This window comes from Canis lupus, chromosome 9, assembly GCF_003254725.2.
Source record: "Canis lupus dingo isolate Sandy chromosome 9, ASM325472v2, whole genome shotgun sequence".
Taxonomy (NCBI): domain Eukaryota; kingdom Metazoa; phylum Chordata; class Mammalia; order Carnivora; family Canidae; genus Canis; species Canis lupus.
In genome coordinates this window covers 27,748,326-27,776,163 of record NC_064251.1, presented here as the reverse complement: position 1 = coordinate 27,776,163, position 27,838 = coordinate 27,748,326, and the positions used below count along the sequence as shown (strand labels likewise).

The window sequence follows — 27,838 nt, the reverse complement described above, 5'->3', positions numbered from 1 at the left end:
CTCTTCTCTCCTTACATGGCCTTCACGAAGAGTCCTTAACCATGATGTACGAGCAGTAGGAAATTACAGCTTATAGACTCCCAGGCACAATATAAATATTTCCCTGAAAGCCAAAATTAGAAGACCTCTCTAAAGTGAGCCGTCAAACAACAGCGATATTCGAACCGGATGGTCCCCAGCACTGTCGAGAGAAGAAAGAGCAGGGTAATCGGTCTCCGCTACTGCGGGCGGACACTAGGAGGATCGTTTCCAGCCCGTTTCCCCATCCTGCTGGGCAGGAGTCGGCTCAGACAAGGAAAAAGAGCCCAGCGGACTAGGGTGGTGGAAAGCACCGGCTATTATTACTATTATCGTCTTTGAGGCCGCGGCCAGCAGCCTGCGCAGGGCACGGGCTCTTCCGGCGCCCCGCCCGGCTTCGCCCTCCGCGCGCGCCGCCCTCCTCCCCCGGAGCCGCGGGGCGGGGAGCGCTAGGAATAGCGCCTGAATCACGGCGGGGCCGCTCGGTGCGGCGGTTACGTAAACAGCCGGCCGGGCGCCGCGGCCCAGGGTAGGAACGGAAACCCTCCGGGTCGGGGTTGTCACTGCGAATAGGGTCCCCCGGAGGCGGCCGGCAGGAGGCGCGGCCGGGGCGGAGGCTGGGGCCCGCGGCCGGGAGCAGCCGGGGGGCGGCGGCGGCGGCGGCGGCGGGCGGGAGCAGCAGCCCCGGGCCGGGCGCCAGCAGGGCGGGCGAGCCCCGCGCTCTCCGCATGGCGGGGAGCGGGCCGCGGCGGCGGCGGCGCTGACGGGCCCGGGGCGGGGCGGGGCGGGGCGGGGCGGCCGGGCGGGGGCCTGGGCCCGAGGGGAAGATGAGCGCGCTCCTAGAGCAGAAGGAGCAGCAGGAGAGGCTGCGGGAGGCCGCGGCCTTGGGGGACATTCGGGAGGTGCAGAAACTGGTGGAGAGCGGGGTGGATGTGAACTCCCAAAATGAGGTCAACGGCTGGTAAGTGGGGAGCGGGGGAGGCCCAGGTCAGAGCAGCGGGCCGGGGGGAGGGGCGCCCCTGCCGCCGAGGCCCGGCGCTGCCCGCGGACGCCCGCGGAGGCGTGGCCGGGCGCCGGGGCCTCCGAGGCCTGCGCTCGCGAGGCCAGCCCGGGCTCCCCCTCCCCGCCGCCCCCCTGCGCGGTGCCGCCGCCCGCGCGGCCCTCCCCAGCCCCCGCCCACGTGGTCCTCCCGGGGCAGCGCCCCCCACCCCCCTCCCCCCCGCACCCCGCTGGCTCGCCGGGCCGGAGGGAGCCCTGCCGGCTGCGATTCGATTGATCCGCACGCTCGTTCGTATGGCGCGCACCCCAGTTCCGGGGGCTGAATTATTTTGCCGTAGGAGCTTCTGGAGAACACACCTGTGCACAGCAGAAAAAAAAAAAAAAAAAGCATTTAAGCAACCGAGCAACTATGAATCTTATAATTTAGCACGGTTTCTTTTCCCAAGACCGGAAGGAAAAAAAAAATCACTCGCATCACTCTTGTGTCTCTCTCTGTGGCCTCACTGCACCAGTGATTTGCAGCCGCCTGTGGAAGGCAGACTTACTCGGTCCCCCGGAGTGTTTTTCCTTTATTTCCTTATTACAATTTTACATATAGAATTTGAATCCAGACTCTCGATGTTTGCCTGCAGACTGAGTCCTTCCAACTAAAGGAGTCCCCATCTTAGGATGTGCTGGTCAAATTTTTAGTGTTAAGTTACCGAATGTGGTGTTATTCTGTCCTCTTCACACTTCATTTTTGGAGTTTTATTTGAGCCAAGTCGTGCTTAACCTTAGGCCTGTTTTTGCTAGCTTAAAGTGAGTTTGGAAAGGTTTTATTTTTTAAAAGTGGAATCCTACATTTTGGAATGGAGAGGGACATTGGAGATGGCTCCAACTGCAGAAAAAATAACCTGCCCTAAGGTCACACAGCTCCTGACAGGCTAACCAGAACCACAACCATGGTTTCCTGACTCGCTTGTAGACTTACCTACCTCCTAAGGAAAACAGCCTAGATAGCTATCCAGAAGGCCAGGAAACAGTGGCCTGCTGCCTTTTGGTTTTGTTTTCCTTAAAAGTGTTTGCAAACAAGCTTGCTGCTCTGTGCGTACCTTTTCTGAGCATTGCTCTGTGGTTCACAAGCTGTGACTCACTGTTTTGGCAGTGGGAGGCAGTGTTGTGTAGAAGGAGTCCAGTCTTTCCAGCAGGTTCTTCACCCTTCCCTGCTTTAGCTAATACAGCCTTGCCTGGGTAACTTCATTTCCCAGTCATTTGAGAAGAGTGTTGTGAGCAAGGAAGGAGAAGAAGCATAGTATGAATCGCTAACATGTATTGAGTTTGCTCTTGACATAAACAAGGCTCTGAGAGCTTATCTCATTCACAACTACTCAAGAACAGAGATGTTACTCTCTCTGTTGTATGGATGGGGAAACCGAGGCCCGGCAAGATTAAGTAATTTCCCCAAGGTCATAGGATTTACTGAAAAGGAAGCCAGCATCTGACTCCAGACCCTACTTTCCTAACCACAATGCCTGCCACGTTGCAGTAGGTGTTTGGTATTTGTAAGTTGAATCTGAAGCAACCTGAAGAGGCTTCTCCTCAATCGGAGAAGATGTCTGTTAGGCACCTCATGTTGGAGGTTCAGGTTTGCATTCGTGATCTCCCCTCATGCCCCTGATTGCCCCAGGCCTGCTCCTCTGAGGCCTGCTCAACTCGGCGTCTGGGGTGCTCAGACCAGAGCCGATGGTGCCCTGATGGTGTCCTTGCCTCCTGTCTCCCTCATATTCCACATCCAGCCAGTCAGCTAATTCTGTCAGCCTCATCTACAGCTGTAGTTAGAATCTTAACCCTTCTCATTAGCTCTACCTCTACACCTCTGGTACACAGCCACCATCGTCCTGTTGCTTGGATTCTCGCTGCAGCCCCCCGACTAGTCTCCTTGCTTCTACCCTTCCACCCTGCAGTCTTCTCAGCACAGCAACCAGAGGGATCCCGACATAAAACATAAATCATAAGTCGGATCCTTTCATTCTGCTCAGAACCCTCTAGTGGTCACCATCCCACTCTGAGGAAAAGCCTGCAGTACTGGAGTTTCTACTTCCTGTCCCTACCGCTCTCCCTCCTTACCTCTATGTCTCATCTCTGTGTTTGCCTCCTTGCTCCCCTGGCCTCCTGGCTTTTCCTGGAACACCAGGCACCATCCTGATTCAAGGCCTCCGTGGTTTTTCTTCCCTCTTAAGTCTAAAATGCTTTTACTCCCTCACCTCCTTTAGGTCTTAGTGTAGATAGGTTGGTGAGCCTTTCCTGGACCCTTGATTTAAGATGGCACCATGCCCCTGCCCTGCCTCTAGCATTCCCAAGTCCCTTCCCTTGCTTTATTGTCTGTGTAATGCTTAATCACCACCTGGCATACTATTGGTTTGGCTTATTTATTTGCTGACTGTCTCTGTTTCCTCTTCCATAAAATGGGAGGAATATTGAAAATAACATTAACTCATGGGCTTTTCAGAGATTGAATGAGTTAATGTATGTGAAGCCTTTAGAACAGTGTCCCCCATGTAAAAAAGCATTATATCTGTGTTAATTATTATTTTCTTCTTATTAAGCAGTGCACTATCTAATGGGATACAAAGGTTACCCTCAAATTCAATCTCTAGCATAGATAAGCGGAATGGTTACTGCTTTCAGTCTGTAGTTGCTCAATAACCACAATTTCAGCACTGATGAATGATACCCCGTGCCTCTGGTCTGAAATACTTCCCAGGGCTAACTGGATATACTGACTGCAAATTTAAAGCCTGAAGAGTTGAAGTTCAGAGATAGAATTCCCACATCAGTTGTAATTCAAGTGTGTGCAAACCCCTTGGCTTTAAGAAACAAGTATAATGGCTGGTGAAGAAGTTGAAAATGCTTCCTGGCTGAGTTATGGCTGCCCAGAGCCACACAGGTCTGGGCTGTAAATGATGATCACTCAGGGCGTGGGGTTGTGGAAATCATTCCGTGTTGACTTAACCCCACTTTACATGGTGATGCTTTAGCTAGTTGGTTTTCCCAGAGTGTCTCAGACCCACTGGCAGTAAATTACCTTCTTCAGTCTCAAGCTTGTCATGAACAAGTGATTTACTACCAGCGAGTGAGTACTTTATTTCCAAAAGGGAACATACTTTTCTCATCATGATCCATTCATTTTTGAATGCTAGCTTATCATTATAATTATTCACTTTTCAAGCCTGTGCCACAGAAACACACACACACACACGTACTCTTTCGCTCTCTCTCTCAGCTGCAGTTTGCCCACAATCAAGGATGTTTGGATCCTTCCACTCTGAGCAATGTCCTTCCACTCTGAGCAATGTCCACCTTGTTCTTGGTTCATTTGTTCAGCGATTAAGTACCTGTATGTCCAAGCAGACACTTCCTTATCTTCATGAGCTTGTATTTCAGAAGTTGAGATCAAGCCTCTTCCCTTATTTCTCCCAAATTGGGAATCTTTTCTTCATACAGTTTACCTTAAAGGTACCCAGGTAACCTAATTCTAATGAATAATAGTGTGGAATATCACTCTGAAGTATCAGTGGAGTGGTTCCCAGCCAGCCAGACAGGCTCGCTTTCTGTAAGTCAGAAATGTTTAGGAGGCCAGGGCAAATCAACATCTCCTTGGAACCAAATGAACTTTCTGGATAGTTAATACTTCCAGGTTGGTGACCTATCCCTCAGTACTGAACACATCATTCTGTTCTTTACTATATTGTATTTGGCCATAAACTGAAGATACTTACCTCCGTTAGAGAATTGATGAGTGGGGACATTTCAGAACAGAGGGGAAAAATACTTTCCTTCTACAATAATCGTTCAGCTTTGGCAACTGGGGATGAATTTCGTAACTTTGAATCCTTTCATTTCTGTTAAGATGGAGTTTTTAACCAGCATGCTAATTACATTGCTATGCAGTGTTAAAATAATAGCCCTTCAGAGTGCGCATAATTCCTTCCTATGTATACAATAGTAAATAATTAGTTTTACTTAAATGAGTCTAATATGTTAGAAGAGCTTGTTCTTGAAAATTTTGGTCATTGATGTACATTTTTCAAGTGCCTTAGGAATTAAAGTCTGTGTGCCATGCCTTACGCTTAAGCAGATGAGCCTTCTGGAGGGGACTAGAGGAGCCAACTTTTTCAAAAATGGAAATTTCAAAACCTTGTGTGTGTATGTGTGTGTGTGTGTGTGAAGGAAAGAAAAGGCAAAGAGTGAGCAACTGAGATTCATCTGAGAATATCTACTATAGCAATAATAATTTCAGCAGCAGAGCAAGCTGTAGATGATTATTAGCCTGATGATATTTAATATTCGCGTGTCATTTGATGCATATGGAGCAAGTTACTATTGTTCCTGAAAAGGAATGTGGCACTCTAAAAATAAAAACATTTTAAGGAGACTGGGACAATCTAATGAACATTACTGATGGAAAACCACTCAGCAGTACCAGTAGAGGTAGCTGGCCAGTGGAACCCCCTGGAAGCCATTGAAACAAAAGCACCTTGAATAAATTGGTTTTTCCCAAGGGCCTGGAATGAAATTTAGAAATAAATTTCAAGCATACTAAATATTTTGATCATCTGCTTTCTGAAAAGAAAAGCTGAGGTTGCCAGCCTGGCTTCCTGGTTCTGGCTGAACTCTTAATGGGCTTGCATGTATTTCTTGACTAGCATATGGAATTTGAAATCCCAAACCACCTCTCCTTGATTAACTCTGTTTTTTTTTTTCCTTTTCTGCGGACAGGACCTGTTTACACTGGGCATGTAAACGCAATCATGGTCAGGTGGTCTCTTACTTATTACAATCAGGAGCTGACAAAGAGATTCTTACAACAAAAGGAGAAATGCCAGTCCAACTGACATCAAGGAGGGAAATTAGGAAGATCATGGGAGGTGAGTCTGTGTTTGGGGGCAACTTTTGATTTTGTCAAACTAATTTCAGACTTGCAGTATTATTGGCTGTGTTCTTTTTTTTTTCTTTAAGATTTTATTTATTTATTTGAGAGAGTGAGAGTGAGAGAGCATGATTAAGGGGAGGGCAGAGGAAGGAGTAGACTCCCCACTGAGCAGGGAGCCCCATGTGGGACTCGATTCCAGGACTCCGGGATTATGACCTCAGCCCAAGGCAGACGCTGAACGGACTGAGCCACCCAGGCCCCCTACTGGCTACACTCTTGATGGCAGTCAAACCACAAATACATTTTTTAACATTTATTTTTCTTTATTTTTTTCTTTATTTCTTTATGATATAAATACATTTTTAAAAGCAAAAGTAATATTACTGTGCCAAGACAGTAATTCCATGTGGTTTCCAGGCAGGTAGGCATTTTCAGGTTTTATATTTTTAATCTGTGAAACTTAAGGTGGCAAAAATGGTAATCACAAACTTTGATGAAACAGTCCTTTCTCTTCTGATTTGAAGAGTCAGTGAACACTGAACAAAATATGTCATATACCAAAGAACACTAGCTTTCACAAGACACTCTTTTCTGGGTGATCTTTAAAGGGCCGTGTAAATGCTCTGTGTTCTCTTCTTTGTAAGTGGAAGAAGACGATGGTGCCGACAGCCTCCCCCAGCTAAAGAAGGAGTCAGAACTGCCCTTTGTTCCCAACTACTTGGCCAACCCAGCCTTCCCTTTTATCTACACCCCTGCGGCAGAGGATCCAGGCCAGCTACAGAATGGGGGCCCCTCCACACCGCCGGCATCACCCCCTGCAGATGGCTCTCCTCCATTGCTCCCCACGGGGGAGGCTCCCCCGGCGGGGGCCTTTCCACGGGACCACACCTCTTTGGCTCTGGTTCAGAACCGGGATGTGTCTGCCCCCTCTGCCATACTCAGAACACCAGAAAGCACAAAACCGGGTCCTGTCTGTCAGCCACCAGTGAGTCAGAGCCGCTCGCTGTTCTCTTCTGTCCCGTCCAAGCCGCCAGTGTCTCTGGAGCCTCAAAATGGGACCTACACAGGCCCGACGCCAGCATTCCAGCCATTCTTCTTCACAGGGGCATTTCCATTTAACATGCAAGGTAAGCCTGCTGCAGTCTGCGGCTGTCCAGAGGTTTCCTGCTGTACCTCTTGGGTGGTGGTGGGGAGGAGGGTGTTGGGTAGTGTCGGTAAGGTGGGATTTATTTATGTACAGAAATCTATTCACAATCTTACAGAAATTTTGCAAGACTTGTATGAGGAGCTCTCTTTACTCTGATTCACAAATTGTTTACCTTTTGCCTTGAAATAGTTAAGTGTATATTTCCTAAGAACAAGGATGGTCTCTCTTACATAACCACAGTCCGATGATCAAATTTAGGAAATGTAACCTTGCTATAATACCATTCTCCAATCCAGGCCATTTTTAGATATTGTCAGTTGTCTCCATGGTGCTCTCTGTGCTGCCTCTACCCCTGCCTCCTGCCCCCAGCCCCTCCTGGGGATACCCGTTGCACTTAGCTCTATCGTATTGTTCCCTTCTCCTTTCACCTGGAAGGTTTCTCAGCCTTTCTCTATCATTTTGGACCTCTAGTTTTGAAGAGTCCAGTCCAGGTATTGTGTAGAATATGATCCTCTATCACTTTTCTCTATATACTAGTTGGTATTCTACTGTAAACAGGGGCCTCCCCTTCTCCTCCATGTATATCAGTATGAACTTGTAGATTCTTTTTTTTTTTTTTTAAGATTTTGTTTATTCATGAGAGACACACAGAGAGGTGCAGAGGGAGAAACAAGCTCCCTCTGAGGAGCCCAATGCGGGACTTGATCCCAGCCAACCACTGAGCCACCCAGGTGCCTCTCACAGATTCTTTACATTAGGTTATAATGCATTATTATCATTAGCTTTTTTTTTTTAAAGATTTTATTTATTTATTTGAAAGAGAGCATGAGTGAGAGAACACAGCCGGGGGATAGGGAGAGGGAGAAGCAGACTCCCCTGCTGAGCAGAAAGCCTAATGCAAGGCTCGATTCCAGGACCCTGGGATCTTGACCTGAGCCGAAGACTTAACCAACTGAGCCCCCCAAGCACCCGCATTACTGTCATTATCTTGATGTTCAGATTATGCCAGATCTGTCCAGAGGGAACCCAGTTCCCATGTCGCTTGGACGTGTCCCATCATTCTTGGAGCATTTCCTTACTTTCTAGTCCAGGAAGAGGGTCCAGGCTCCTACTGTTACCTCCCTCGCCCCAGCCCTGGAGTCAGCCATTTCTCTAAGAAGTCCTGTTCTTTCAGATGAGAGTGGTGTTCAGGTACTAGGATCTGGACACTGGGTACACTTATACTCCAGGTGTGTCATGTCTTCTAGGTCTACATGGAGAACAGAGCCAGGGCTCCCTGGGTGGTGCAGTGGTTTAGCGCCTGCCTTTGGCCCAGGGCACGATCCTGGAGACCCGGGATCGAATCCCACGTCGGGCTCCCGGTGCATGGGGCCTGCTTCTCCCTCTGCCTATGTCTCTGCCTCTCTCTCTCTCTCTCTCTCTCTCTGTGTGACTATCATAAATAAATTTAAAAAAAAAAAAAAAAAAAAAAAAAAAAAGAGAACAGAGCCAGGAAAGAAAGGAAGAAAAAAGCAAACAAACATACATGCACATTCATATATACACTTTTTCCTACATTTCTGTATCTATTTATCTTTTTTTTTTAAGATTTTATTTATTTATGTATTTATTCACGAGAGACACAGAAAGAGAGAGAGAGAGAGAGAGAGAGAGAGAGGCAGAGACATAGGCAGAGGGAGAAGTGGGCTCCATGCAGGGAGCCCCATGTGAGACTCAATTCCAGCTCCCGGGCTCACTGAGCCAAAGGCAGATGCTCAACTGTTGAGCCATTCAGGCGTCCTGTATCTATCTTTTTTTTAATTTATTTTTTATTTTTTTATTTTTTTTTGTCCTGTATCTATCTTTATAAAAGTATTAAAAGACATAAGTTCATCCAGATACCTCCAATTCTATCAGACACCACAAGGTACAGGCCAGTCTTACCTTCACTTTTTCCACATAAGTCACCCTGTCCTTTTCTGGTTTGGAGGACCTGCTACTCTAGGCGCTGGTGACAGTGGCCTAGGCATGCTATGAAGGACTCGTACATAAGGAGCAAAGCAGAACCACCAAACCCACCTAGGCACTTAGCTTGGGCCATCTTGGCAGCCAGGCTCAGAATTTAGGGGCAGACTGCTTAGATCCCAGACCCTGAATGAAGTGCACAGATTGCTTCCGTGTTGAGGTATCCTGCATTCAGATCATAGATAGACGGTCTTTTTCTTTTTCTTTTTCTTTTTCTTTTTTTTAGATTTTATTTATTCATGAGAGACACACAGAGAGAGAGAGAGGCAGAGACACAGGCAGAGGGAGGAGAAGCAGGTTCCACACAGGGAGCCTGACATGGGACTCGATCCCGGGTCTCCAGGATCAGGCCCTGGGCTGAAGCAGTGCTAAACCGCTGAGCCACCAGGGCTGCCCTAGACTGTCTTTTTCATACTAGTAAGTTATCTTTCTGCTCTCTCACTGTATTTACTGCCAGGAGGTTCATCTTTCATAAATACACTTAGAGTCACAGTCATTACGTTCTCATAGAGTCACTCCTCTCCCATATCTTATGTGTGCCTTTTCTTCAGCTCTCTTCCCATTCCCTGCTCATGTGTGGTTTGATTCTCAAATCCATTTGTGTGCCTTTATGTCAGCTCCAGCAGCAGAAGCAAATTGTCCTTCTACACACTGGATGGTTGTCTCTCCCAGCCCCTGCCCTTACACAACCCCCTTTTATTCTGTGAACCCTGTCTTTGACATAGGGAAGACAGTGCAGGAAGCCGCTGGCAGAGCCAGAAATGGGGTTGAGCTCACCCCCACTGAAGGAGCTGGGTTTTCTCATTGAGACGTACAGCCTTCGGCACAGGGCATGATTATGTATGATCATCTTCTGGAAAAGATCTTAAATTACATTGGCTGACTGTGTAGGAACCATCCATTAGCATTTCTCTCTCCTTTTTTCTAGAGCTGGTACTCAAGGTGAGGATTCAGAACCCATCTCTTCGAGAAAATGATTTCATTGAAATTGAACTGGACCGGCAGGAGCTCACCTATCAAGAATTGCTCAGAGTGAGCTGCTGTGAGCTGGGGGTTAATCCAGACCAAGTGGAGAAGATCAGGAAGTTACCCAATACCCTGGTAAGAAAGGTAAGAACGGTCTGTTAAGCATGTGTGGTTGGTAGCTTTTTTGCATTTTGGAAAATAGCCAGTTTCCTCCTTGGCTGTATGAATCATAGTTGAGAACTGAAAAGAGACCAGAAAAGGAGCAAAGGGTGGTTTTCCAGACACTATCACTGAGCTTTTCTTTCCCTCTACTAGGTCTACTCGGACATGACATTTTTGAAAGTTGTAGGTGCCCAAGAGAATTTCCTGAGCTGCCACTCACATGTACCTATATTTGGTTGTTTGTGTAGTGACATGTAAGGATTACTTAGTGTACCAGCAGATATGCCCCATGTTAAGAACCAGGTTAAATTACAGGGCAAACCCACATGGATACATGTGTGGGCCTGCCAACATCTGTGGTTTTCAGGGCAACTGGGAAAACTGATCTAAATGGCCTCTCACTTCGGGGGGTGCTTATCCTAGGGCAGCTGCTGTTAAGGGCTCCTGCACCCTGTGGACCCAACTCACACCCCTGGGGAACTTCCTGCACTATCTACTCTCAGTGACATTGTGCCATAGGGGTCTTCTTCTCCTTCCTCTTCTTCCTCCTCTTCCCCCCACCCTCGTCCCCCACTTCCTTTCCTCCTCCCCTCCTCCTTCCCCCATCTCCCTCTCCTCCCTTCTCCTCCCTCCTCCTTCCCCCATTTCTCCCCCTTCTCTTCCTCCTCCCCCTCTTCCTCTTCCTTCCTTTCTGTCCTCCCACCTCCCCCTTTCCCCCTCCTCTTCCTCCTCCTCCCCCTCCTCCTCTTCCTACTCTTGCTCCTTATACTAGTAAGCCGCCTTTGAGGCTTTAAAATGAGCTGAGATACTGGTATGGACACAACACACCAAACACATAGAGACAAGTGATGACTCCTAATCTGTTTAATCTATTTTGTTTTAGGACAAAGATGTCGCTCGACTCCAAGACTTTCAGGAGCTGGAACTGGTTCTAATGATAAGTGAAAACAATTTTCTGTTCAGAAATGCTGCATCCACACTGACTGAAAGACCTTGCTACAACAGGAGGGCTTCCAAACTGACTTACTGACACAGTGGGGACTTTTATTGCTGAGTACTGTGACAGTGTGCAGCACCTCTGGGCCAAGGCCAAGCCATGGATCTGAATGCCTTGGGCTCCCGGGAGGGCCCCGGTGCCACTGTGTAGTGTACACTAACATGGTTCTGCCAAGGTAGGAAGCCCCTGACACCCACCCCACCCCCCAGCAGCGGTGCCACTCCTCCAAGCCTCTTGGTGCACAATAAACCGATTGCTTGAAGCTGCAAACAGCTGAGAAGTGGTCTGGAGAGGCAGAAGCTGGCAGTTCTGAATCCCCTGTCTCATGTGCCCCGAGTAAGTGAGTGGTCCCAGCAGATGAGAGAGAGCAGAGCAGGCCTCTTACAGCCACGCCTGTGGCCAGTGCACCTGCAGGGCGGGCCTGGGCCTGCTCTATGGGTGGTGCACCCTTGCGCCTCTGCACCCTGGGCCGGCTGCAGAGGAAACTGGGGAAAGCACAGGTACCGGGCAGAGACTTTTCGTGTGACTAGTGGCTGTGAAGTTTCACATAACATATTTATACACGTTACTCAGGTTCAAAGTATTTAAGAATACAGTTACCTAGTTGTAAGTCCGCTGTTAACCAAAAGAGCTGCCCCTACCCCCGCTACCCCTTTAATCCTTTTTGAGTGCTCACCGGCTTCTCTGGTCCACCATTGCCTGGACAGTCATCGCTGCATTAACTATGTGGCCACTAGAGGGCTCTCTGATGCTTTCCAGAAGAACAAGAGCTTTTTTTTTTTTTTTTTCCTTTTTTTTTCTTTTTTTTCCTTTCAATCTCTGAAGTGGTTCCTGTCCTCTCCATGTTTTCATCGCACTGTCTGAGAAGAGCACAAACATCACCAGGTCCGTATTCTCCACTTTCATTTCCCACCAGAAATGAAGAGCATTTTTTGAAACCGAGCCTGTTGCTGTTTTTAAGGTTATTGTGGGAAACCTGACCTAAGGGAGTTAGCATCTTTATTTTTATATCAAAGATAAAGGTTATTTTGAAATTATCAGGATTTTTACACAACCCTGAAATCTGTTGCTTTTGTAAACAAACTATTTCCCCCCACCACCACCACCACAGGTCCACTTCACAAAGTCAGTTGTGAGCTTACCAGGCTTTGTTCAGGAAGACACCTGATGAAGACTCTTGAGCCTGGCCTACCAGTTTTTTTTTTTTGTTTTTTTTTAAAGAGTGCATTCAAGAATTCTTTTCCTTTTCCTCGGTGTCATTAATGTTAGAGGAGCCACTGTCTTGTTGAAAAACAGCTTAACTTTAGAAATAAGAACGAGCACACTTAGACGAACAGGAGGGCAGGGGTTCGAAGCCAGCTGTTGAAGAGCATCCCTGCTGTCTTAAGAAGCGTTTTCCCCATAGTGCCTATAGTTTCCAAAGAGACTTAACTTCCTAACTGTGTTAATTTTATTGGAACACTGCAACCGATGGAGCGAGAACACACAGAAGGCGTCAACGGAAGAGAATGTTGTGCTTAGCTAATGGCCTCCTGCGGTTGCCTCTGTGCTGAGCTGAGGTGGAGGTGTTTTCAAGGCCAGCTTCCTGGAGTCACTCTGTTCTGTGACTTCACTGTCCTCCACCAATTACCCGATGGTGACTTACCCTTGCATGGTGTTGGCATCACCGAGGAAAGGTTACTTATCATCCCTTCTCTGAAAGGCTTTGAAGAGGAAACCTCCCTTGTGTTTCAAGCAACCAGAAGCTAGTTTACCTAAACACACTAACCTTTTTTCCTTCCCTTTGGAAAAAGTTAACAACGTACTGATAACATGAAGGCTAGTTCCATCCTGAAGGAAATAAGTCCAGTATTAATTTATGTGTAAATCACTGGGGTTAAACTCTTCTAGCCGTCTAGATCAATTAGAGACTCAGAAGCAGTGGAGGTCCCTGCCCGGAGGCGGCCCTACGGGAGGAGTAGCTCCAGGGCATTTGCCGGGCTTAGAAACAGAGGTTAGCAAGGGAGACAGGGAGACCCTGGTGAAGGTGAGGGCAAGGGTGGGGCTTAGTGGCTCTGGTGGGAGCTGAGCCCTCCGCTGGCCTCTCTTCTCCTTTAAAAAGTCTTCTGTGGTCAACTGACTCCTGCGTCTGGCGGTGGGATGAGACTGCACAGTTGATGGTAGGTGAGTTTAAAGTCTTAATCTATGCATTCAGAGAAATATTTTTATATGCTTTGTGTAATTTATAACAAGGACTTTTTTTTTAGCTTTGTTAACTGTGAATTCACCCCTCCTCCACTGCATATTTAAAGCATGTGTTCACACTATGTGTAAACATTCACTGAAGACTCTATTCCTTGTGCATTGCCGACTGTTCATAACAAGTATCATTAAAATAAAATATTAACAGACTGAGCCCATATCCTTTAATTTTGGCTCCTAAGCAGTACTGCCCTTCTAACCTTGGTGGGGGGTGCAGTTTTCAGATTCCTGGACAGCCCAAGGAACACAGTGCTCTGGAGGAAAAAATAGAAGGGACCGTTGCCCCCACCTGAGGCACCTCTGTCCTGTGGCTGCTGGGTTCTCAGGCCCTGTCACTTGGCACCTGGAGACAGATATGTTGTGCAGTGCCTTTTCTCCTGGCTCACAGCAGTCAGCTTCATTTCCCTGGAGGAGCTGAGCCAGCTAGATGGAGGTCATCCTCTATTAACCACAGTTTTTGATTATCCTATTTACTTTATGCAACTGAGCCTTTCCTTTGGGCTGTCAGCACCTGTCAGGGCCTCTATGAGCTCAGAAGCAAACTCCCGAGGCAGAAGAGGAAATACATATAGCCTTGCACCTTCAGATCTTCAGCCGAGCACGATGCCGAATGAATCTGCGTTTCTGTTGGTTTAGGGCGGCCGGAGCCTCACAAAGCAGACGTCATGCCAAATTGGCCTAATAAATCAGGGAGCACAGCAGAGACCTTTTCTTAGCACCAAGGAGAAGCAGAATAATTTGGGCATTTGTGCTTTCATACTCGCTTTATCACAAGGATGGAAGTCTTCTTCCATACACTCATAAACATCCTGGGCAGAAACAGGCTGCCAAAAAAAAAATGTGATTAACCTTTAACAAATGGTCCCGCAGCACAGGCTGACCCAATACGTAGAGGAAAACCAGATCAAAGGAGCCATCTCTGCACCTACCACAAACCATTTAGGGAAGAAAGACAAACCATCCTCTCCCACTAGTCACATCACATCGAGCAGAAAGGTCAAGGAAGTGAGAGAGTCAGAGATCAGAAAACTTCTAAGGTAACAAAGAGGAGAGATCCATCCCAAATATAAGGCCTTGTGCCAGATGGACTCTGACCTGCAGAAAATGAGCATTATTTTGGCTTGCTCAACAAGAAATTTAATGAACCCCCTCAAGATGTGTTTACCAGCCTGGACTTTCAGGGTGGGGGGTGGCCCCTGGGCCCCTCTTTGTTCCCACATCGAGCTTTGGCCAGACTGAGAAAGATGAATGGCTCGGAGGCCTCACTGGTGGTGGGGACCTGTCTGGAATAGACTTCTAAAGAAGCAAGGAAAGGAAGCACCCTGCTCATCTCAGCCACTGGAGAAGCAGGCGTGGAGGTCTGAGGGACGGCATAAACTGTGAAGGTGCTCATAGCAGCCTTCCCAGGAGGCCTCGAATCAGATTTCAAGGGCTTTATTTCTCGCCTTTTTACAGTATCTGCACAGCAGAGCAGGAAGTACTGGCAATTACCCAGTGAATTTTGGCTGTGAAGACAATTTTTCTAGCCAAAAGCTCTCGAGTCTGAAGTTTTCAGATAATTCCAGCCATGTGGATGTGTATAAAGTCCACTTCCACCTCTCTCCCTGCCTCCCCCAAAGGTCCTAACCCCAAACCTTGTGAACAGGCAGAGAGAGGCTACGTCGGGCTATATGTATTGTTGACCACATAGCTTGATTTCATCAGTGCCCCGTTTTTAATGGATTCAGGCCAGCACCCCAGAGTACAGGACTCTGTTCCTGAGGACGGCCTGACCTGGCAGTCTGCTGTTCCAGGAGGAAAAAGCTTTATTTAAAAAAAAAAACAAAACCCCAACGACTTCAGAGTAGAAAATATGAAAAATCATACAGAGTAGAAAGGTCACTCCATGAAATGATTGAAAACAGCACAGTGTGGAAATAACACTAACTTGGGAATCAGGAGACCCAGGCAGCAGTCTGGGCTCTGCCTTAAACTAGCTGTGCCTGAAGGCAAAAATCCAACAAATGTCCCGGCATCTGTCATCAGGTCCATCCTGCAGATGTGGTTGGTGTCGTCCTCTTTCCTGAGGATGGGTGGCTAGGAGGAAGTCCCAGGAATGTATTTTAGGCAAGTCCAGCGTCTCTGGCCATCCCGTAGAAGATGCCTCTGGCTGCAATGAGGTTGGCTGGAGAATCAAATTCAGCTATCATCCCTTGGTCCAGGACAAGGACCCTAGCCAAAGAAAAGAAGTGGTCAGATTTCCATCAACCTAGACCTGGCCTTCTAGTCCACCCCTCCCTTCTGGGTACTGACTGCTCAGACCCAGCGGTGACATGCCAACCCTCCTACTTCAGGCGATCCACCCAATACAGCCGCTCTGCCACATGTGCACGCTTGCAAGGCTGGTTATTTTAGCCGTTCCGTTTGCTCTCCTGGCAGATGAGGCGGTTTCTGGGATCAAACACAAGGTTCCTATTCATCTCTGCTAGTCGGAGCTCTGAAAACCTTTCCTAATGAGCCCTTCCCTCACCGGGGTCACAGGACTGTGCCCAGGGAGCCACGGGCCTGTGCGCTGGGCCCTGTGCGCTTCCATCTGCTTTGTGCCAACTCACAAAGGCACACGGCAGGAAAGCAGGCTGCTGGGAGGCCTGACACTGGAATCTGGGACTTTGGCTGCAAATCTGGTTGCTGCTGATGGATGGATCTACACACGCACACACAGTCAGGCCTGGGCCTGGGATTCGAATCCCCTGCCAATTAAGCACAGAGTGCCCCTGGGGCAGAGTCACCAGCCTGGCTCCCAGGGTAAGGCAGGAGCAGAAAGGGCTCTCCTGTGCCAGGGGAGATGCCCCTTTGATGGGAGGAGGTGGCCGTACTCTGTTTCCTTACCTCCAGGGCTCCTGGGAACGTGTCCTGGGGAGGTGTGTCTCTCTGCACATCTCTGCCTGGCCACTGCCCGAACTGGAGCCCAGAAGATGGCCTCTCCTCCCTTCAGTGGCTTCTCACTGTTCTTAGGGTAAGGACTGGCTGCTTTACCACAGTCCTCAAAGTGCAGCATAGTAGGGCCTGTCCCTCTCTCTCTCCTCATTTTGGTTCTACTGCCCCCTTCATCCTTTGCACTCCAGTCTCATGTGCCCTCCTACCTCAGGGCCTTTGCATGTGTTGCATCCTTTGCCTGAAATTTGCATCTGTATCCCATTTCCTCACCCACTCCCCAGCTCTTATTCGTCCTTTAGGGCCTGGCTGGTACTTCCTTTTCTTAGGAGAGATAGTGTCCCGCTGCCCAGTGTGGACTGGCTTCCTCTGGTCTACACACATGGACCCCTGCTTCCTTCCTGCAGGCTCTACTAATATGTCCAATAGCATGATGATCTGATTAATTTCCACTGGTCCCACTAGAATGAACGAACTCCTAACCCCCAAGGTTGGTTTGAGCCTTCTACCCTCGGGGCTGCTGGCAAAAATCACATTCAGTTAGCATGGGAAATGATCCTCTCAGCCCATCCTTGTCCCTTTTCTGGACGCAGGGCCTAGCACCTCCTGTCCACCCTCTCTTGTCTAGTGGGGTGCTGGGGTAGGGCTGGAACAGACAGATGGCAGCATCGGGCATTCTCAGCGTGGTTCCCAAGTCCGTGGGGGCTGCATGGGGACACTTCTAAGACAGGGGCAAGGTCTCCCCCATTGCCCTGTCCACGGCATCCTCCCCATGTCCCCAGGCCTGTAGGTGTTTATTTTGTGAATGATGGCCTGATGAGATGTGCTCCTGCCACACTCCTTCAACAGATTGGCTGCAACTTCCTCCTCATCACTCCTTTGAGCTCCCATGTCCCTGAAGGGGCCAGTCTGCCAGGCCAGCACCAGGTCACTTCCTTGAGGCTTCGGAGCCACCCAGGCCCTCACCTGTCCTCTGGCACCACACCTTAACATTGGACACAATGAGGGAATCGGTCCCAGATTTTCCTTTGGGCTGAGTGGCTGCCTCCCTAGGGAAGGCATAAGATCTCAAGGGCAAGGCCCCTTCCCTAATCCTTAGATGAAGAACTGGTGCCAGAGAGCATTACAGAAAGGGGCTGGGGAGCAAACAAACACTTCCCAGGATCACCTGCACTTGAAACACTTCAATTCATTGACTCTTTACAACCACCCCAAGAGAGGTTCGGCACATTGGCCGAGGTCACATGGCAGCCAGTGGCTGCGGGGCCTGGGACTCAGCCCTCTGCTCTCTCACCTCAGAGCACTGCTCCACACGGTGCGATCAGGGTCCAGCCCACCAAGGCAGGGACCTGAGCATCACACACTTCTTTCAGTGGCTTCTTCATCTATACACCCAGGCCAGACTGAGAGCGAGGTACAAACGAAGGGATGGCTGTGTGGGTGCTCTAAGCATCAGTGCTCAGGAAGCGAGTGTTTTGTCACAAAGGACCCAGTTCCATGTCACAGCATTCACAGAAAGCTGGAGGGAGGTGGCTGGGGCACAATTCACAATGCCTAGGGAGCCCCGGCGTGCCCCTTCCCTACATGCTGGTGACCTGCAAGTGTCACCTTGTGTCTCAGAAAATGTCACTGTGCCCCCCGTGTGCAAATGACTCCACTCTCTCCTACCCGTTAGCCATAACTTGGGAAGTCCTGCTCTGCCCCCCATGCCCTAGACAATCCCACGAGCTCTCCTGTGTCCGGATCACCTTAACCTGCCTGCCCCTTCCTGGTGGCCTAGATAGCCCCACCAGGCCCCCCGCTGGCAGGGTCTGGTGCCCCACCTGGTGTAGTCCATGATGGTGTTGAGCCGGTGTGCGATGGTCAGCACCGTGCAGCTCTCGAACTGGGTGCGGATGGTGGCCTGGATGAAGTCGTCAGTCTCCAGGTCGATGGCTGCCGTGGCCTCGTCTAAAACCAGGATTCGGCTCTTGCGGAGCAGGGCTCGGGCCAGGCATACGAGCTGGCGCTGGCCCACGCTGGAAGGGGGAAGGCAGGCATCTTGAGCTGGGTACCCCCACCTGCCCCCACCCCCACCCCAGGCCTCGCTCCCTGGACTGCTTTTGTCTCCATGCCTTCCCAATGGCCCCAGACTGGCTCTCTAACTCTTGCCATTTCTGCCTCAACGCAGTCCTCCCAGAACATGGAGTCATCGATGTCTGGACCCCACCGGATGATGAGGGTCTGGGGTGGAGCCAGTGCTCAACAGCACTGTGAAATCCAGTCTGTCTCTGGCACCCCAGGCCTCCTCTTTCTCCATTTTCCCTGTCCTCACTCCTCAACTAGTTCTGTGATGCTTCTCTGCTTTACCCTATCAGTCATGTACACTCTAGAAAGAACACACCTAAATGGCACTTGCTGGATATTTGCACTCATTAGGCTGTCTTGCTGAGTTTAATATGCTTAATATCACTACTTCGGACAGTCATTTCCCAGCCCCATGGGGGAATGCAGGACAGGGCTCTGCGGTGGGAACAGGAAGGGCCAGGGCAGGGAGGACATGGGGATTCCAAGTCTGGTCAGTGGGGAAGTGGAGGGGAGGTGGGGTGCATACCGTCAACCCCTTGCCTTGGAAGCCAGAGCTAGTGAACCAAGCAAGGCTGTGTTCCCAACCACAGAGCTGTACCCCCACACCCAAGGACAAATACCTCAGCCTTTCCCAAAGGGGTGAGTCACCATAGCCCAAGTGAAGGCCAGGCTCTCTCCCTGGCCCATTCCCGCAGCTAATGAAGGTTTTGGCAGCGAAGTGAGCCTCCAGCTAGAACTCGAGGCTGATTTATGGTAGGACTGGCACAGGATGCAGGTTATGCTTATTAAAGTGGCTACGAGCTTTGTGAGGGAGGAGGAGAGCTGCCCCATTTCAGACCCTGGCAGATGTGGGAATGGAGGGAATGCTCTAGGAGAGGTGCTGATAACAAACAGGGATAGGAAGATGGAGCAAAATCAGCTACGGGGTACAGGGTCAGGAACCACCCCAACATGGCTCTGTAAGTGAAATCCAGTTGATGGGCATACTCAGTCTCTCAGGACTGCCTTGGGGCCAGAGTAGGCGCAGGGGCGTCCACCCACCAGGCTGTGATGCAGTGAGGAAGGGTTGGAGGCAAAAGCCCCCACTCTCTGAACCCCTGCCCCTCCCCTTGCTAGTTGAGCAGCTTTGGGCAATAATTTTATACTTCAGAGCCTCATTTCTGGCCCACAGGACTGCAGCAAAGATTAAACAGGATAGTGGATGCCAAAGTGCTTTGAACACTATTAAGTGCTGAGCAAATGTAAAGGTTTTTGTTTTTGCTTCTGAGGTCTGGAGAGAGTCCATGGGTGTGGACTGAGCAGAATAATACAAATAAGAATAGCTAAATATAACAGGAGTGTATCCAGGCTAAGTGCTTTCTATTTCATCATTATGACCTAAAGACTGCTCTGTCCAAACGATAGCCACTGGCCACATGTGGCTACTGAACACTTGAAATGCGGCTAGTCTAAATAAGGATGTACGGTAAATGTGAAAATACACACGAGAGTTCAAACTTAGTGTGAAAAAAAAGCAAAATATCCCTAATAATTTTATATCAATTACTTGTAGAGATGATAATATTTTAGATATATTGGGATAAATAAAATAGGTACACTATTCAAATTTATTTCACCTGCTTTTTTTTTAAGATTTTATTTATTTATTCATGAGAGACACAGAGAGTGAGAGAGAGAGGCAGAGACACAGGCAGAGGGAGAAGCAGGCTTCATGCAGGGAGCCCGACACGGGACTCGATCCCGGATCTCCAGGATCACACCCCGGACTGAAGGTGGTGCTAAACCACTGAGCCACCCGGGCTGCCCTCTTTTTCTTTTTTTAATATGGCTACTGGAAAAAAAATTTAATGACATACGTGTAATTAAATAAAATATTTAATTACATATATATGGGCAGCATGGTGCAAAGAGGTATGGGGCTGTTGCTGTCCCCCTTTTAAAGTGAAGGGAGAGGCAGAACAGAGAGGTTAAGCAACTTGCCCCAAGTCACACAGCTAACACAGCCAGGGGAATCTCAAGCCTTTAGACTTAGTAAGATGTAACTTCTGGCCCTCCCTGTTGCACAGCCCAGAAGCTGGGGATATAACACTGGGGCTATAAGAAAGTGAAGAAGGGCTTGGAGAGCTCACTTTGCTCACTCCTAAGCTACAGATGAGATTGCAGAGCCATCTTGGGAAATATCTGTGATCTCCCCAACGCATGAGAGATTGCCTCTTACCTGATCCACAGCTTGAATACAGACTCCCCCCACCCCAGGCCAAGCATAGCACTGACAACCTCACAGGACAGGACCGAATAGGGCTTTGGAATCTCCCAGACCTGATTCTAATCCCAGGCATACCTTCTCCCAGCTAGGTGACTTTGATTCTGCCTCAGTTTCCTCATTTGCAAAATGGGACGATCACCAAATCTAGGGCTTGTGTGAGGAGTCACTGAGATAGTGCACCATGCCTGGCACAGAATATGTTCAATACGAAAAGACCCCGCCTAAGCACACCCAAGCTGAGATGGGAGTAGGGAGGGCCGGAGGGGGCTGGCCTCAAATGACTCTGTGTCATTTGATGCTAGATCCTCTAGCTCCTCAGGGTGCTGTTCCTGACACCCCCCAATCCCAGCTCCCTTACCTGAGGTTCTCCCCTCCCTCTGAGCACTGGAAGTCCAGGCCCGCCGGCTGTGAGCTCACAAAGGTGTGCAGGTGGGATAGCTCCAGGGCTCGCCATAGATCTTCCTCTGAGTAATACCCAAAGGGGTCCAGGTTCATACGCAGGGACGCAGAGAACAGGATGGGGTCCTGGGGACATGACAAGGCCTCAGCAGAGGGCAGCTCAGGCCCCATGAGGAGCCATGGGCCCCAGGGCCAGGGAAAAAGCAAGGGATTAGGTGGCAGCACTCCCATTCTGTCCCCAGCCCTCCAGGAGGGAGGCAGCAGCCAGATAAATGCCTGTGGGAAGGTGATAAACCTCAGCTTTGCCAATCACAAAGTCCTCCGTCAAAGCAGAAAGCGGAGCCGCTAATCTGACTCCAGAGTGTCCAGTCAGCAAAAAAAAAAAAAAAAAAAAAAAACCCAGAGGAACCAGAAAAAGTGATATGCAATTCCGAACTGTGGAGCAAGGAGACCAGGACAGAGCGTCCCAGAGGGTGGGGTGCTAGAAGGATCCTGTGATCTGGGTCTCAACCGGTGGCCCAGGTGGTTGGAGGGCAGAGGTCGATTGGGCCAGGACACGTCTGACCCTTTTGGATCCGTGACAGGTGGCTGCTCTGTGGCTCTGCACCTGTTGTGGGACTCTTCCGGTCACAAGTCCCAGGCCTGGACCCCCAGCAACAGAGCAGAGCCGGGCCTGCCCCCCAGGGCTGGGGGCAGGTCCATGTCAGGCTCCTACCTGGGGAATGATGGTCAGCTGAGAACGCAGGTCGTGGAGGCCGATGTCTGCCACATTGAGGCCGTCGATGCGGATTTCACCCTCGGCCGCCTCCAGGATACGGAACAGGCAGAGGGTCATGGACGATTTGCCGGCCCCCGTGCGGCCCACGATCCCCACCTGGAGGGAGTGAGGGGGGCCATGGGGGGGCGGGGGTTGGGAGGAGTCACTGAGGGGGGTGGGGGGAGGATGGATCTCTAAGGCTCCCAGACGTCTGGGCTGCCGCACCTGCTCGTCCATAGCCTACGTCCACTCCCACCCACAAACCCACGTCTCACGCACCTTCTCACCCCCGTGCACGTGCAGACTCAGCTTCTTCAGCACGAGCTCCAGGCCAGGCCGGTAGCGCACGGAGTAGTTGCGGAACTCCACCTCGCCCTGCAGGGGCCAGCCGGCCGGAGGGCGGCTGCCCTCCACCACCCAGGGGGCCTGGCCCGGAGGGGATGGATGGGTCTGCATCAGGGTGGCACCTCTTCCCCAGCCTGGCCCCCTCCCCATTTCCCGTCTGCCTCTCTCCTGAGGCCCCCTCCATCCTCACCCATCAGGGGCCCTGGAGGAGAGTCCCTGTGGCCCACCCTTATGGCTCAAAGAATCCTTTCTCTCTCTGGCTTTATTCCCTACGGAGCTCCGAAACCTTACCTATCCTGGCCTCTCCCACTCTCTCCTCGGAGCTCCTCCCTGCCCCTCCCTGCCCGCCCTAGCTCCCTCTTTCGCCATCCACCGAGTGGCTACTGTGACAGGTACTGAGATCATATCTGTGAACAACAAAGTATTTGCCCCCGTGAGGCTTACACTGAATGTGGGCAGAGGTGATGGTGGTACATACCATCAACCAATAAGTAAATCTACATCATATAAGCAAGTGATGAGTGCTGAGAAATGCTTAGTGTTGTAGAAGTACAGGGTGACCAAAGAAGGCTTCCTGGAGGAGGTGATATTTAAATAAAGACCCAAAGGTGGTGAGGCAACAAGCCAAGTAAATATTTGGGGGAAAGGCATGCCACGCAGGGGGAACAGAAAGTACAAGTGCCAGCCCAGGTGTGTTCTGGAGCCCCAGGACAAAGCTGACTGGTAGGAGACAGACAGTGGGTGGCCCCATCATGAAGGTTTCTGCAGGCCATTTTAAGGACTAGGTTTTTTATTATTATTATTATTATTATTATTATTATTATTATTATTATTTATTAATGAGGGACACACAGAGACAGAGGCAGAGACACAGGCAGAGGGAGAAGCAGACTCCATGCAGGGAGCCTGACATGGGACTCGATCCTGGGTCTCCAGGACCACGCCCTGAGTCGAAGGTGGTGCTAAACCACGGAGCCACCAGGGCTGCCCATAAGATTTTTTTTAAAAGGTATTTTTATTCTAAGGTGCAGAGCCATCAGAGGGCTGTGCACAGAGCAATGACATGACTTGATGTGTTCTTAAAGGATCCCCCCGGCAGCTATGAGGAGAAGGGGGAGGGGATGATGAAAACCAAGGAAGCTAGTGAGGAGGTTCTTAAAATAAATTGGGCCTAAGATGATGGTGGCTTTGAGACAGGAACAGCTACACCTTGGGAGGCTTTGGGAGGCCCGGTGTAAAATGAAAATGTGGGGTCTCTTGTTCAATAATTAAGAATGTCCAAGTGGTGACAGCAGAATATTAAACCTTTCTAAGTGTGGGGACCTATGTGACTGTGCAGGTGGCATGAGGCCAGCCCTGCTTTGAGACAGGAGAAGCCAGACTGTCACAGGTCAAAAAGCAAAGCAATCCATATAGACCATTCTCTCGAGCAGGTGTCAAAAGAATGGACAGTGGGGTTGGGGGCAGAACTTCTCAGGCTCTGGAGACAGGATCATGTGTATGGACAAAGGGAAATGGAAACTCTAGACACAAAGAGGGTGAGTTTGAAGATCCCAGACAGTGGGGGGTGAGGGAGGTGATAGGAGATGTCCTGGAAAAGCAGGGGGAAGCTGAGGAGTGGCATGGGGGCAGGAGAGGCCAGACTGGGAGGAACAGGCAGGCTAGGGGCTCAATGGAGACTGATCCTGGGTCACAGAAGTCAGGAGGGAGGCCCTTCCAAGAAGAAGGCAGGAATCATTTTATCTGAATGTTGCTGAGAGATTGAATTAGATGAGAACAGAAAACTGTCCCCTGGGTTTGGAACCCGGCAGATCATCAGTAGAGTGACAGGGCCAGAAACCAGACTGCAGGAGGCAGATATGATAAAGGGTGATAGGGAAGTGGGGAGAGTGTGTGGGTTTTAAAACAAGCTTTGTGACAAAGGAGAGCAGAGAACTGGGGCGGTAGGATGTAGGGGGAAGGGAGGTTGGTTTGTGTGTCTAGAATGGAAGCTACGAGAGCTTAATGTTTGTCCATGGATGGGAATCATCCACCACATGGAGCAGGCTGTAGGAGCGGAAGGTGTCCTTAGGGAGGTGAAGGCAGGGAGGTGAAGTCTGAAGGGGTGGGTTTTGATCGGAGGAGGGACGCTTCCTGCTAAAAGAGGAAGGAAGGAGGTGAATGGGCCACATGGGCGGTTGAAAGTCTGGAGGCAGGGAGATTGAGGGAGTTTATCACTGATACCCGGTTTTCTCACTGGCAAGTCAAGCAAGGTCCACGGCTGAGCAAAGGGGAGGGGATGTGAGGTTTGAGGAAAGAAGGTTCAAAACAGATCTTTCTGGAAGTGGCAAAGCAAAAGGAGAATACCCGTGGTGGAGTATGGTCATAAACTTGAAGCAAAATCAGTGATTTTTCTCCAGCCGTGTCTGTCTTAGCTGCTGGGTGCTGGCATGCAGAAGGTAGACAGAGGGGCTCGCCAGGGAGGGGTTTTGACCAGTGAGAGAGGGGAGGGTAAGGAATCAGGAGCATTGACAAAAGTGAAGCACATAATCCAGGCTGGATGAGCTAGTGGACAGAGGGACAAAGGTAGGTCATGGGACTGGGGGTCCCAGGAGGACAAAGTTCTGGGATAGCAGATGGTTTGGGGCACATGAGCCAGGAGGCCTGGGAAGGGTGGTCTGAAAGCTTGACTTGCGACCTCAGAGATGGTGCAGCTTCTAGGCTTGAAGAGGTCTGGGTGTGACCATGGGAACAAGTGCACAAAAGTCTACACCCCCTCCCTCACTGGGGGATACTCCCTTTCCCCTACTAAGAGCATGCTACCCCACCCCTGCTCCTTTGACCAGGCTGATCTTTGGCTGGAATTCTCACCCTCCTGATCACCCTAGCCGAATGATTCGCCCTCATTTGCTTTCTTTGGATGCATCACCCCAGAGCTCTGGTGTTCCAGGGCACAGCCCTGTCCTACCTCACCCACAACATCAGAATCTGCTTGAGGATAGACCCTGCCTTGCTCAACTCTGGACCCTCTATGCCTCCTGGCACAGACCTCTCTGGCTAATGCTCACTAAGGGTTAAGTGGATGGATAGATGAATGAAGAGCCCCCCCAAATGAAGAGCTGGCCTTGGAACACAGGGAGGATGGATCACTAAGCACCCTTCCCCATCCAGCTATTCCAGAATCACCCTGCCCCAGGCTCATGCCAGTACTCACCTCGGTCTCCGTCTTGGAGTACTCCTTGACTCTCTCCACAGCCACAATGTTAGACTCCAAGTCTGACATCATTCGGATCATCCAGTTCAGAGTCAATGTTATCTGGCCAAAGGGACTGGGTCATGGATATGGTGGTCTCCCCTCCTCCCACAACAGCTGTGGGAGGAGTTCTGACTCCCTGATTATGCTCCTTGTCTCTACAACCCAGGTGGGCCTGGGCAAGCCCAGGTGTGCCACCTGGGGCTCTAATTATAACTGTATTTCCGGCAGTGACCTTGCAGAATGGACCAAGGGCCACCTAGCCCCGTGTCTCTCAAATTTTAATACACTTATGAAAGACTTTCCAGAAGGCACCTGAGTGGCCCAGTGGTTGAGCATCTGCCTTTGACCCTCGTGATCCCGGGGTCCTGGGATACAGTCCCGCATTGTACTCCCTGCAGGGAGCCTGCTTCTACCTCTGGCTATGTCTCTGCCTTTCTCTTTGTATCTCTCGTGAATAAATAAATAAACTCTTAAAAAAATTCCTAGAGAATCTTGTTAAAATGTGGCTTCTGATTCAGTAGGTCTGTGATGGGACTCAAGAGTCTGCATTTTTAATAAGTTTCCAGGTGATACTGATGCAAACGGTCCCTGGACTACACTGTGCACCAAGGGGCCTTGATAAGACATGCAGAACCCTGAGCCCCATCCTAGCCCTGCCGTATCAGAATCCACATTTTAAGATCTCCAGTTGATTCATACAGGAAAGTTTGAGAAGATTCATTGTCTTGATTATCCTTTGCATTTAAGGCTTGAGCCCTCTGTGGCTTTGAAAATGTGATCTGAGTCATAAAAATGCCATGTGTAGTTATCTAAACCTTGACAATATAGGCTGATATCAGAGTGACTGGCCTGCCCTCCAGCCCAGGCTCCAGTCACCTTCTCTCTCTACTTTCTCTGCAGGCCTGTGAAATGAGGTGTATTCCAGCCCTATACTTCCCATCCCAGGACTGCTGTGAGAGTTGACCTTCTAAATCTTGTGCTCAGTCAAGGCAAGTTCCATTTGTCTTTTGGGGCCAAGCGCCAAGATAATTTCTCCAAAACTAGCACCCAAGGTAGAGGATCTCCTCCGGCTTCTTACCACATTTTGTTCCTTCCGCCACTAACACCTGTTCACCCTGCATTACAATCCTCTGTCGGTGGGACTGTCTCTCTGTGCTTGCCTGTGAGCTCACAGTCCTGGTATGAGCAGAACCTGTGGCTGGTTCCCAAACTGGGCAAATGCTCAGGAGATGCTTGTGACACCTGCATATCCTCTGCCCTAGCTGTGGCCCTGTCCTGGGGCCCAGACCCCTGTGTACCTGTAGTGCATAGGACACAGAAAGGCCCACCAGCCCTGGACTCAGGCTGTTTCTGCCAATCACAGCAAAGAGTGCAGCAAAGAGCACAACACAGTTCCCCACGAACTCCACTCGGATCCCCAGCCACCTGTGGGGACAAGACAAGGAGGAAGTAGGGCAGGTGTAGGAAGGAGGAACTAGGACCCAGAACTCCACGCTCTCTCCTGCAGAGAGCCTGGTGCTAACTCCTGGAGGAGCAGAGGGTGAGGGAGGAGGCTGCTGACCTGTTGGAGGCAATGTAGGGGTAACAGCTCCTCTGGTTGGCATCCACCTTAGCATCACTGATGGCCTTGAAGTCTTGGCTGCGGCCATAGGCCCGAATGACACTGGAGCCAGTCACTGTCTCCGAAAAGTGGGAGTAAATGGGGGAACGACTTATGGATTCCAGCCTCTTCAGTTGCCGTGATGTAGCCACATAGAAGCGCTGGCGGAGGATGGAGAAAGAGCTTGAGGGCAGCACCATGGGACCCCTAACTCCGTCTTGCATGCCTTCTGAACCTGTCTGGGCCTCCTCCCAGCCAACCCCACTCCCCCAGAAGACTTTGCTTCCTTTCCCTACCTGATGTGACTCCATGAACTCATATTGCCCTTCACCCCTGGCCAGCTCTGCTCCATCTTCCAGGCAGCTTCCTCCACGAAGCCTTTCCTGATTCCCTCTTAGCACCTGAACCCCTTACCCCCTGGATTACAGTACTGACTTTGCTTGGCCTCCTAAATCAGTAAATATGCCTGTCTCCTCTGAGGGGCCCCAGCAATGTGCTCACATAGAATGTCACAAAATTTGCAAAAGATAAGATAATTTTGTCTTCTTCTTCTTAAAAAGCCTCTCCCTACCTCACTGCCAGTTTTTTAAACTTCAGCCCCACTAAAACACAGTTCTGCCTCCAGCTTCCATCCTCTAGCCTGTAGGCCCCAAGATGTCCAGGGCCTTACAGGATGGGTATCTGAGAGTCCAGTGTCCCTGCACAGAGCACAGCCCAGATCACCTGAGCTTCCAGCCACCTTGTGGATTACGTTTAGCAACTGATTAAACTCATGGCAGGACAGGAGCTCAGCAAGACAAATGCCCTTTA

General features: G+C 50.1%; 2 protein-coding genes across 4 annotated transcripts in view; one reads left to right on the top strand and one right to left on the bottom strand.

Moving 5' to 3' along the window:
* Positions 1-808: 808 nt before the first annotated feature.
* On the top strand, positions 809-13,599 carry ANKRD40 (ankyrin repeat domain 40). Of its 2 annotated transcripts, none has more exons than XM_049114082.1 (5): positions 809-979; positions 5,776-5,924; positions 6,574-7,056; positions 10,009-10,181; positions 11,092-13,599. In XM_049114082.1, exons 1-5 carry the CDS (start codon positions 846-848, stop codon positions 11,236-11,238), a joined length of 1,086 nt encoding a protein of 361 aa, XP_048970039.1. In that variant the 5' UTR covers positions 809-845; the 3' UTR covers positions 11,239-13,599. The 2 variants fall into 2 exon arrangements, with proteins under 2 accessions (XP_048970039.1, XP_025295831.1); XM_025440046.3 differs by having other exon boundaries at positions 811-979; positions 10,009-10,190.
* Positions 13,600-15,137: 1,538 nt separating this feature from the next.
* Positions 15,138-27,838, bottom strand: part of ABCC3 (ATP binding cassette subfamily C member 3) — a 44,293-nt gene continuing 31,592 nt past the window's right edge. For both annotated transcript variants that reach the window (XM_025440034.3, XM_049114071.1), the window contains 8 exons: positions 26,990-27,189; positions 26,727-26,853; positions 25,387-25,488; positions 22,128-22,274; positions 21,807-21,965; positions 21,051-21,217; positions 18,183-18,377; positions 15,138-15,657 (listed from right to left, as the gene is read on the bottom strand). In XM_025440034.3, the coding sequence (XP_025295819.3) occupies positions 15,549-15,657; positions 18,183-18,377; positions 21,051-21,217; positions 21,807-21,965; positions 22,128-22,274; positions 25,387-25,488; positions 26,727-26,853; positions 26,990-27,189 (1,206 nt within the window). In that variant the 3' untranslated portion in view covers positions 15,138-15,548. The remainder of the gene's footprint in view (positions 15,658-18,182; positions 18,378-21,050; positions 21,218-21,806; positions 21,966-22,127; positions 22,275-25,386; positions 25,489-26,726; positions 26,854-26,989; positions 27,190-27,838) is intronic.